Raw genomic sequence first — 12436 nt, 5'->3', positions numbered from 1 at the left:
ACTTTTAGACACTATAATACATTTACGCCATTAAAAACAATTTCCTATTTGTGAGAAAATGATATAATTGTTTTAACATCTACACATGAGTTATGCGGCAAATAGTTTCACTCCAACTCACATAAAGAAACGTATTTCCCCATTACTAATACTCTTTCTTTTTGTGTCTGTGAACTAATTTGAACTAATTAAACAAGCAAAACACATTATTATTATTGCCTGTTCATGTGAAAAAAAAATGCACCCAAACGTGTCCAAAATTCACACCAATTATATTTTCTTTTAATGTGTATTTATTATATTTTAAGATGCAATAACTCTATCATATGGAATGTGAGATATTTCTTCATTATTTGGAAACAGAATCAAAATATTCATAGGATTTTGTCTGTATTTTGTTTAAATTCTAATTAATTTCCCATTAATAGCAGAGTAAAAAATTCTGCTCTTCATTTATCTTATGGTGTTTTACATTATTTTTGAAGAAGCAACAGTTCAAAGAGTTTAAATACTGTTTTTTTTTTTTTTTTTTTTTTTTTTTTTTAAGCATTGGTTTGAGCACTCAACCACTGTTTTTGTAAACATCACATGGGTTTAAAAGTAAAAAGTAAATGTGTCTTGCATCTCAATGTTGTAGTCAAGACCATTATTAAGACCAAGACATTTAGGAGCAGAGACCTCATCAAGATCAAAACATTGTCAAGGACTGCTCTCCAATACTACAACTCTAATGTAACCATACATCGTCGGGTAAAACTCTCTGTGGTTTTTCCTGACTGTACTTGAATGCAGCACCGCTTTTCCGAATGGACTCGCTAACAAGTGGTTATTCGCAGTTAGCTCTCCGCTTCACTTTCCACTTTACTTTTTGTGTAACAAATGACACATTTTAAAGTCTTCCGAGGAAGCGGGCGATTCGCTGACGCGTCTGCGTGAACTTTGACGGACTTCGCGGTTTGGAGGCTGCTCTCATGCGGGTTTATTTACGATGCGGTTATTGACGTTTCTGAGCTAACTTTCAGCGTTTCAAGTGTGTCAAAGCTAATGCTAGCATTGAAACACTGCTGTTTATGTGCTCACTTTGACTGCACTTGTTAACTTGTTTTAAATGAAAATACTGGGGAAACTACCACATGTACCCAATGAACGAGGCATTTACTGCACATATATGTTTCGGTGTAGTGTTTTGTAAAGTCTGCTGCCTCTTTATAAGGTGGAGATTCTCAGGTACAGTTTACATTTGATGTCTCACTGATCTGTGCATAATGTCCTGACAGCTTTTTTTTTTTTTTTTAATGTGCTGCAGGACGCGTTTGAGTAAATTAGTGGGTAGTTCATTAGCTTTTAACCATGGCCAGTGCCTTAGCAGCTAAGATGGGCTTTAACTCGTTATTAAAGAAACAAGCCCGGAGCTTCAACGTGAGGATCTGCACCATGGAGTCCGACATGGAGTTCAGCTGTGAGGTGAGTCTCAAGTGTTTCAGCTTGATTTCATTCAATATTCTTATGCAAGTGACCCAGACTACAACACCTTTTAGTACATCAAAGTCCTTTTTTTCGGACCGCTTCCCCCAGTCTCATGCATACTAATACTTCTGGATCTGCAGCAGTCGTAAGATCACTCATTGTTTTCTCACTTTTTGACACTAGATGGCGGCAATTATCCGTGAACAGCCATCACAGCGTGTTTGATGCATAGAGGAGCATCTAAGTTACAATTCATCTCTGTCCTATGCAGCAATGGGATGAGGGGCTTTTTAGTTTAGTGCTCACTGCAGTGCAGGACTCCCTGAAAAACTGCGGCCACCTGACTGCAGTGTAAAGTGCGTGACACACTCACAGAAGCTACTATCTTTAAATGTTTTGGATTTTGTTGCACGTCTTGGGGGGGGGGGTTATGGTATGACATAGTTATATATCATACCAGAAAGGCACAAAAATTGCTACCAGACACAGTCCCTGTGTTTAAAAGGGAGGGACCCCACCAAAGTTTAAAGCTGGTAATTACACAGCCGCCTAATGTTAGTGGCAGGTCTCTATTTCCTGCACTTGGGGCATAATTGTATCAATTATGGGCTTATTGTATATCATTTAACAGGAATTGCTGATATGGACCAAAATAGCTTGTATTTTTCTTGGGCTCAGGTTGCGCGGTTCATATTACAGTCTTATTTCTTGCTGGTTTTGCCTCCGTTTTCGTTTTTCCACCAGCGAGTCTGTGGTGCAGTTGACAGCATTTTACACCCACAGGTAGTGTTGAAGCTCGAGATGAAAGCAATATGAATTGGATATGAGTGGCTGATAGACCCGGATCGCTGACAACAGCATGAGGAAAACAATATGCTTTTCTCTGGCTTTCCAAAAAGGGATTTTTCTCATTTATGCTGTATTTTTGACCAAAACCTTGCAAAATTAAAATAACAATCACCTGTGACTCATTTAGTCCTTGTATTCTATTTTTTTTTTTAAAGTACAAAATCAAAACAATAAGTGTTGACATCAATTGATTTTAGTAAAAAAAAAAAAAAAAAAAAAGGCAGACGGTGAAGGCAGAATGTTGAAGGACAACTCGTCCGAAGGTTGTTAAAACTGTAAGCCTAAAACCTCAGGGAGGGTATTTAGACTCTCCATGTGGGCCTCACCATTCGTTCTTATGCTGGCTTGAGTGGAATTGCGCTGCAGTAATCCAACCGCCATTGTGCAAGGGTTGAGAGCTCCAGTAGCTGCAGGGTAGAAGAGGATCTTATTGTTCATCTGAGAGCTCTTGGTAATGGACATGGCTTTCAGCTCTCAGCTATTTCCAGGTAGGGACGTCGGTGCCCTGCTCCAGTACTCCTCTGAAGAGGATCTCCGAGAGCTGTCCCAAGATGATGTGGAGAGTCTGAAAAGATTGGTTTCAACATTGAGTGTCATTACTCGGTGACCATGTGAATTAGTAGCTGACGTTATAGCGGATGTGTGGTTCGGTGTGCACTGGCCATGAGCTGTGAGCTGCTCAGTTACCGGTGCATCAAAATATATCTAGCCGTGTATTCAAGCGAGTGGAGACTGGATGGTCTGAGAAGTTTTTAAGGACCATGTCAGTGCTGCATAGTTGAGTTTGCATGGCGTTGGAGCTAATCCAACCTGACATCTCGGATAGGTAACTGCTGCATCTCAGGCCAAACACAGAGGTCCAGACCTTGAATACGGCTGCCATGGTTTCTTTATGGTTAAGCACAGCTGGGGCCTGCTACATGCTTGGGCTTTGAGAAGAAGTTGAGATACGGAGACCCTTCCTGCTAGATTTTAGGCATGTGGTCTGAAAGTAAAGTGGATTTTCCAAGTAGCACTGAGGATTTTAGCATTTCACCCACATACCCCCTGACACCTCTTTGGAGACTGTTAGAGCATAAGAGGAAAAATCGTGATAATTAAGAAAGTGAAAGGCTGGATTAGCACAGAGTCTCTTAAGGAAAGAGCGATGCTCTGATTTTACATGCAAAAGCCTCTTTATTATTGCTTTTGCTGAAAAATAAATCATGGGATAATCAAAGTGCATGCCTCTCATGCCGTTTGCTCTTTGAGACCATCACACAAGCTGACTTTTAACCGTGCGCTAATAACTTGTTGGATAGTACCCCTCCTTATGAACTCTTGGCAAAAATTGTAAAAAAAACACAAAGAGGAAGAAAAACCCTTTTACGTCTCCATTGTTACCTCAAAGATGCACAAGACAAGAGGCATTATTGTGATTATACAAACACATATTGAATGAAAGAGGTTGCGTTAAATCTGAGGGTGCACAGAGAAGAAGAAATGTAGCAAACGGCATCAAAACGTCACACAATAATAACAAGAAGTATAATACTGAGATAAATAAAGAACAAAATGTTATAAAACAGGTTATGGAGGCAGGTGTTTTGTGCAATGCTGCCGAATAAATTGAATTCGTATAGTTATGATGGTTCAGTCTTGTGTGTATTCAGAGCCCACTGATAGAAGTTATTCTACTGAGTCTTATTCTAAGAAGTTCTTCTACTGTGTAACTTAAATGAGCTGAGGCAGAGTGAAGACATTTATCTCTGTGTCTTGTTCTTTTTTCTCTTTTTTTTTCAGCACTGTGAAAAACAAAAACAATCATAAAAGACTCAGAAGGAAAACATGCGCCTCGATTGTGGTGCAGAAACATCAGTGTTAATACAAATACTTGTGTTTGCTCTCTCATTTGCACGGTGGACTTAACAATTATATTTGTAGGTGCAAAGATGAATTGTGCTTCCAGACAATAATGGCATTAGGTGTGAAATGAGTTTATATTTCATTCCAATTTCAACATTTAATATGTTTCTTTTGAGTGACTTAATTTTGAGTTTACAAGATAGAAATATTTTTTGCTTGTATTTGCTTTCCACTGCTATAATTGATATATTTCCGATAACGTCATAAAATGCTGAGCTACTTCTTGATTCCAGGTGAAGTGGAAAGGGAAAGACCTTTTTGGCTTGGTGTGTCGGACTCTGGGACTGAGGGAGACGTGGTTCTTTGGGCTCCAGTACAACATCAAAGACACGGTGGCTTGGTTAAAGATGGACAAGAAGGTGACTTTTTTATTAAACACGTCAGAGGTCACGCAACATTTTCTTAATATGCTTGCATGTGAAGAAGCAGCGGATAGGAAATTCATGTGTTTGCCAACATTTGATTTTCTCATTGCAGGTTCTAGATCAGGAAGTACCAAAAGAAGAACCCATCACCTTTTTCTTCATCGCTAAGTTTTACCCAGAAAATGCCGAAGAGGAGCTTGTGCAAGATATCACACAGCACCTCTTCTTCCTCCAGGTAAATACACATGCTGTTTTTGATTGCGCTTGTATTTCCAGCATTATGTCATAGCAGGTGGCTCCCTTTCTTCTTCCCTTGGACTTTCATGTAGGTTACTCCTCTTATCGTCCACCTGTTTTCTTGTTTGTTTGTGGGCGTCGCTTTTTAAAAGTGAACAGGTTTTCCATAGAAAACTCACAGTGACTGACACACTCTCTTATTATCTCCACTGCGCTACAAGCTTGAGATTGCCGCAGGCTTAGAGGTTCTCCTGAAATCCAACACGGCTCTCAGTCTCAGAGGAGGCTGTGGAGTACTGCCTGGTGAGTGGCCAGACACATTTTCTCCCAAGGGTGCTCAGTTTGAGCCTCTGAAGTTATAAGTCCCATTGAATCAGCTTGTAGGAAAATGGTAAAGGACCTAGATTTTTATTTTTTTTTTTAAAAACATGTTTTATATGCACTTTCATTGCATTTTCTGCTGTAACCACATTCAAAGTTGCACTGTGAGATCCATTTCAATCCTAGGAAAAACTCATCCAGCAGTGTATATTCATATGCACCCATCAGCATATGTGTATTTTTATGAGTTCTACCTTATGTTAAGAGGCCAAAAACACAGATAAAGAAAAATGAGAGGTTGCAATGGAGGAACCTTTTTGTATGAAGGAAAACAGAAGATGGTAGGAACTGTGTTACTGCACTGAATATTTGCAATCATATGTACACCAGTGTGATTCATACCTCCACAACTGAAAATAGAAGTCTTACTATTCTGTCTTAGTACAGAAAGCTGCATGTAAATAGAAGGCTGACACCGTCTTGTCTGTCTGACCAGCATTAACGTCGGAGGACGTCAAGTTTCTGTCTTGCTGGAAGGTGACAAATTGCAAACAGAATTAGCATTTTTTGCAATATCTCAAAACCTTCACTGCAGCAAGCAATTTCCTTGTGTGAGACTCGGGACCTCCGAAATATGTTGGACTACTTTTACAAAAAAGAAAGGAAAAACATTCTTTTAAAGCATTTTGTAAAAAAATAAATAAAAATGTAGCATTCATTGTCTTGAACTCGTCTCTATCTAGTTTCTTGGAGCTACATTTTGTTTAACACTTCATGGCAAAATAATTCCCCAATATTTATTTGGTTAAGAATGATCAGCCTTGCGTGACACTTTCTTGACATTTTTGCATCTGTGGGACATTAGGATATTAGCTTCATTTGGTGGGCATCTGTAACCTGATTGACTGCTAAAAAAAATGTCTTCAACACTCCTCCCCTGACTTTAACGCTTTCTTTAAAAGAAAAATTTAGAAAAATCAAATATCAATGTGACTCACATGGTCTTCAGGGTCTGTTAGTTTTCGAAGTAGCATTTGAGAAATGAACTTTTTCTCTAATTCCCTTTTACTGCATTTACTAAATTGCTGCTTTGTAATTTTGCTAACAAAAAACATTGATAGCCACTTTCTGTTCTTGGCTATTTCTTCTGAGTCTTAGTGCCCTTTTACACAACAAAGTTATGAGTGAAGAAGCATGTTTACAAAAAAAGTTGCATTTCAATGTTGTCTTGTGTTTCCTTATCTCAATGTAACTCTGAGGCCCCAAGTAGACAAATGAGGAATAACAGTTTCTTTTGATTAAGAAAAATGATTCTTTGTAATCTTGTCAGCAGACTGGTTCTTTGACACCACAGGTCTGCACATTCCCTTCAGTGATTGGTCAATTGAGGCTTTAGTTTGCTCACATGCTCATGTCAAGGAAAGCAAATCAAAATGTTTGATTTGCATGTCGTTCACAGTGGTCTCTTATATCCAAACAAGAAGGCTCACAATGACAACGTTCATATTCCAACACCATCCCATGTTTCGTTCAAGGTTTTACTGCAACCTTGTATCCTTCTGTTCTCTCCGCTCTGAAGAGAAAGTGCAATTTAAACATCCCACTAAACTAATACCTGATTGAAATCTATAAAGGAGTACCGTAACAGGTGTTAATCACACCTCGCCAGTCATCTGCCATCTGTACCAGTCATATTCATCCTGAGTGCTCAGTTACCCTCCAGTGGATGCGACAGTCTCCCTAAATTTACTTGGCCAATATATAACATAACATCATAAGATTTTTAGTAAAGCATTAGTAAAGCATTAGCAGAAGGATGCCCTCTGAATCTCTGCAGCCAGAATTGGGTTGGTAAATATTTTGTACAAGGGCACCACATAGATGTCGGCAGTCGTGAGATGATTAATACGGGAGGAAAGATGGAAAAGTCCTGATCCATAAAATTAGGTTTCTTTATCATCCTCCGTGTCAAATCATCTGAGAAGCAATTTAGGCTTCAAACAAATGTAATGCTGTAGAAACTTCAGTATTCCGTGGACGTATGAAGTAGCATCAATATTAACGATCATCTCAATGAAAGTCACTTAATGTAGCATTTTTACGGCTTCAGCTCTCTCAACATGGTTTAGTGTCCTGCTCTTTGGTGGCTGAGTATTATTGAATCATCATCATCATGCAGTGGCTTTATTATAGCTGGTATGTTTGCACCCAAAAGATGAGAGAGCGGTAAATAGGATGCAAGATGTTAACATAAGTCATATTTGAAAAAAAAAAAAAATGTCAGTTGAATATCTTTTCTTGCTCAAAATCCATACAGAGAGCATTGTAGCTCAACCTTTATTCCACTGGTGAGCTGGTGAGATCAGAATCATCTAACTATATAAAAGCCTTTTAAAAAAAAAAAAAAGGCCTTGCAATTGGTAGGTAGACAGAAACGGCATAAAACAATAAAACGATTCACTAATCATGTAAACATGTGGTGGTGTCATAGATCAAATTAAACAAGACAACCCAGAATATTGAAGCCACTTTTTACATGCTTCAAACACAACTCCAATTAAATGAACTGTCATATGAGAATATATTGGTTTGTTATTTTTGAGTTAAAAATCTAATAGAATGGTTTACATTTCTCACCACTAATCTTGTATTGTGATGTGTGTTCGAGGAGCTGGGATCTCAGCAAGGCTGCTATATGATAATCAGTTAAAGGCAATTTTTGATTGTGATGCAAGCTTACTGGGAGCCTCGCGTGTGGACTCAACATCCACCGACAACAAGAAACCACTCAATATTTAGTTTATTCCTTCAGATCAGGAGTTTTTGTGCCCAGCATATGCTATATCCAACTGGGAAATAACAACCTAACGTGTATGTAAGTTCAGTTCATTAACTCGGTATTAACCTACCGATGCGCAATATACTTAGGAAGACAGTTTTCTGCAGTGACTTATTGGAAGTTACTTTTGAGGGAGAAAACATTTGTGTGAGTGTTGCGACTGTTATCAAAACATCCTCTGAAATCGTTCAGTAACTAAATTAAAACACTATCCATTTCAGCACACTGCAGGATCTCTGCAGCTTCTTGGTCGCCGCGGCCATCAGGGGGCACACGTCCACAGAGTTTTCCCTTTCTTCCAGCTCTCAAGCCGAGCGATCTTTGGAACACGCTTCTTCCCATCGTCCCTGTCTGATTGTGTGCAGCCATGTGGAATCAATGCACAACATATTACCGCTGCCCTTTCTGTCCACTTAATACTCTCCGGGGGAATCCCAGCCGCACCAATTCCACCACCCGCAACATGCGAGATGAGATTTGTAGCCTCGCTCTCATCGTCCAAAAGCCACCAGCCACATTTATCAATTACCAATTAGGCTTTAAGGACTCCGTTGTTGGCTCGGTTAATGACATATTCTCCATGGGACGCTCGTCCTCTCCATAGCTTTATAGTCATATCCAACCCCGTTTTTCCGTTACGTGGCCCTTGACTGCATTCCCCGACATTAATGGAAAGTCTCTCATCTACTTGAAGCACATGAAATGTTTCCGTCTTCCTGACTTGTTTTATGGGGGCTGAAATGATTTATTTCAAAGGGAAACCTTGCTTCAGGAAAATCACACGCAAGTTAGTGTTCTGCGGAGCAACGAGAGGAGAAGACAAATGTGAAACACTTTGCATCCCCTTGTCTTCCCATTACTTCGCTCTCATTAATTCCCATAATGTCAGGAGCCGGCCTCTGTTCAGATAGTGTCACAGACATGACAGCCGGATTAGTGTTTATCAGAAATGATCACCGACCCGGGTATACACACACACACACACACACACACACACACACACACACACACACACACACACACACACACCCAGCACGGCAATCTCCGTAACACCGAAGTCTCATTTGTAAGCGCGATCGCAGCAGCGTCCCCTCTCAGTGCTCGCCGTGATTAGGGGGCTGTCACCTCCAGCTCCACACCTTTGTTAGTTCAAAACAAGAGAAGACAGCATGAAAGGGCGGTGCGAATGATCGGGTTTGAAGCATTAAATTGCCCACTCGTGTCACCGCAGCCGCAGCACGCTCGCCCCATCGAACATTACAAATCTGACTTTGTTGCTCTATTTGTCGAGTTTGAGATTCAATTAGCTTGACGGGGGATGGCCGTTTCAGGTCGTGATACCTGGAGCTTTGATCCAAAGGGAGCTTGTTATGGGCGGGATTGATGCCGATTTCACGGATCCATGTTGTTTTTGTGGTCCGTGACAGACGAGTCAACACTTGAAGATTACCGCAGTCTTTTTTTGGAGCCACAGACTGCAGGCCCGAAAGCTTGAATTTGTCACTTTCTTTGACTGGAGCGAATCCACAAGCACTGCGAGAGCCACCTCGGGGATGCAGAAATAACATGGATTATAAAAAAGGCACGGCCTTCTCCCTTAATCATGATTAGGTGCTCAAGTGTGACTTTTCGTCTTGTTGTTATAATCTTCTGACTTACCGAGCAGGTTTTTGTGGAGTCGCCTAATGATCATATGAAATCTTATTGGTTTTAGGTGGTGCCAAGCTCCTGGCTCTGCCTCTAATAGGTCCCTGTGTGACTGCGATATTTAAGTCTACAATATTTTCTTGGCACGGTTCATTCTGTTCCCCAGACCGCTCTGAAATGAGCAAGTTGCTTTTGCAGTAGTGAAGAAGGTGGTAAGGTAGCTTGTTGGCAGGGGAAGTAAATAAACAATCCTCTTGGGAAGATATACATTTTTTTTTTTTTTTTACACTTTTGACTAGAAACAGATACTTGACCCTATTTTACAATGAAGCTCGGTGAACACGACACATAGCTTTTCCTCGCACAAATGCATGGAGTTTTATGTCTGTGGCTTCCATCCATATCAAAAAAACAAACAAACTGCCAATGCTGCTGTTCACTCTCATTCCTTGGATTGGATGGACCATACACTGCAACAGCAGCCTGGCATCTCCTCATTGTGGAAATAGGAAAGCTTATTCTGACTGTGTTTACTCCTCAGGTAAAGAAAAAAATCCTGGAGGAGGAGATCCACTGTCCCCCTGAAGCGTCTGTACTCTTGGCCTCCTATGCTGTCCATGCTGAGGTCAGTGCCTGTTTTGAAACTTTGAATGTAATCATTGTTTTTGAATGTGCATATTATCTGCACCGATTTCTGTCCTTATTGATTGCTCTAACTGGACTTGAAAGCCTTATGAATATTTCATAACGTGCAAAAAAGATGTAACATCTCTTGGGGCAGAGATGCTTGCAAAAACGTATTTGGCCCTTCTGCGCTCAAGACGATCTTTGATTTTGATTTTCAATCCCAAATGTATTAATGTTGTGTGTGACATAAGGTGTAACTCGGTTGGTGTATCTGCCTGCTGTGGGAACTCACTTTAATTAGAGTTTGCACAAGCTAACTTCAGTTCACACAACTTTTTCCAAGCTGAAGGCACACTGCAGTCCAACAACATGATTATGAGACAGGTGTCAAATCACAAGCTGTGCAGAAGCTGATCAGTCGGATGTGACGTGAGCTTGTTTCGATCAGTAAATTAAATGAGTTGCAGATATAATCCAGAGTACAAGATGATACTTTGAAATGAGAGGTGTGTTTTCGAAAAATAGGCAGTTCTCGATTTTATGGTACATCAAATTTGATTTGACTATAGCTGGCAATACTTAAAGAAGAAACGGAACTGAAATAAAATAAGAAAATGTATGGCAGGCATGGATTACCTCAATTCACTTTATTGAAAACCTTGATATAATATACCTTAGGGCTTGATTTTAATAATTTCCCCACATAAATCTGGCTTTTCCCTAAAAAAAAACATGCATTCTGCAGGTCTGTATTTCCAAAAAGGACCAAAAGACTACATTCATCTGTCACGTGCTGCTATTTAGGATTGCTTTAAAAAGAAAAAAAAAGAAAAAAACTTTTCCTGAAGTTCTTCAGATGAAATGCTTTATATAACAATCCAGGAGCCAAGGTGCTCTGGAAAGATCATCTTTGCTTAAGCAGCATCTTCTAGTTGGAGCTGCTACATCACACATCTAAGGACAGCAGAAAAATATAAAAATCTGAGCAATGAAAAAAAATGTCACCAACTTGGTTTCCTTAATAAGTGATCACAGTGTGTGGTTCCATTGAGTGAAGGTTTTGAATCTGTGGCTGGACTGATATTTGCCCTTCCAGGGATGTGCTGTCCCCCCTGTAAAGTGCCATTGGAAGAGAAAGTGGGGATTATGCATGTGGGAGTTTCCATGAGGGGAGCACTAGATGGAAAGGGGAGATTAGTGCAGCAGCTGCGAGATAAAAGTAACAGATTAGTGAGCACATCAGATACTCGCTTGTGATTATCACAGCCACTGACTTAACAAGGTAATGGTTACAAGTCGCTGAGCACAGGTGCAGATGTCTCGGCGATATGGAGCCAGTAAAGATCATTAAAACCAGATGAGTGTGACCTCCTATAGTGACTGCAGTGGCTCTGATTACCTGCTGGTTCTGAGGGAGACGTGATTGAAGTCTGTGCAGGTAATCATAGCTGCTGTCTGCTAAACTCTCTCTGTCTGTTTATTGTAATATCAGTTTTCTGTCATGTTGCCCAGTCTCGATCAAAGCTGACCTTTTGATACTGGCTTTGGCCAAGAGTCTGTTTATCCTGTTGTGATTGTTACTCAGTTGGACTTTTTCTCCAATACATTGGATCATTTCTATACCGCTTTTCTCAATTTTTCCTTTTCAGTAAATATTGTTCTTGTTGTTAGCTGGTAGGGCGTTGCGTACAAGCATGACACAAATGTGATGAATGACATTTTGTATTTAGGTATTGATGTAAAATAAAAGATAGAAAAAAATGTATCATTTTGGTTTTAGTATTAGTTATCACTCTCGTCAACCAGCAAGGATGTTTTTTGGGGGTTTTTTTTTGCTTGAGGGCCTTTCTGTGAGACACTTGCATGTTCTTCCTGTGCAAACTTTTAAAGTACATGCAGAGGTTCAAGATTTGATACAGCTGATTTGAAGCTGATTTAAAAAGTGACATTTGTATTATTTTAACAGATGCTCGGAGCATTGTTCAAAATGAATGTGCTCATTTTCTCCAAAAATTACAGAGTATTCTCTCCAAAACTCTTTTTCTAAAACTTGGTTCAAGTGACAGCTGGAGCAGACGATGTTTTCACACTGTAACCCAAACGTAATGACTGATGTACACTGATACTTATTTACAGTGTCTGGTGCTTTGAGATGTGCAACCACTGTGTCTGATCACAC

At 40.0% G+C, this 12436-nt stretch overlaps 1 protein-coding gene across 1 annotated transcript in view; it reads left to right on the top strand.

Annotated features, from left to right (window-relative positions):
• Window positions 1–1327: 1327 nt before the first annotated feature.
• The window catches only part of nf2a (NF2, moesin-ezrin-radixin like (MERLIN) tumor suppressor a), a 38023-nt gene continuing 26914 nt past the window's right edge, over window positions 1328–12436 (top strand). The window contains exons 1-4 of the mRNA XM_080499660.1: window positions 1328–1464; window positions 4455–4580; window positions 4699–4821; window positions 10172–10255. Of these exons, the coding sequence (XP_080355786.1) occupies window positions 1351–1464; window positions 4455–4580; window positions 4699–4821; window positions 10172–10255 (447 nt within the window). The 5' untranslated portion in view covers window positions 1328–1350. The remainder of the gene's footprint in view (window positions 1465–4454; window positions 4581–4698; window positions 4822–10171; window positions 10256–12436) is intronic.

The sequence above is a fragment of the Blennius ocellaris genome, assembly GCF_963422515.1.
Source record: "Blennius ocellaris genome assembly, chromosome: 7".
In the NCBI taxonomy this organism is placed as follows: domain Eukaryota; kingdom Metazoa; phylum Chordata; class Actinopteri; order Blenniiformes; family Blenniidae; genus Blennius; species Blennius ocellaris.
Note: the sequence above shows the minus strand (reverse complement) of the source record. Positions and strands in the feature narration are given on the sequence as shown.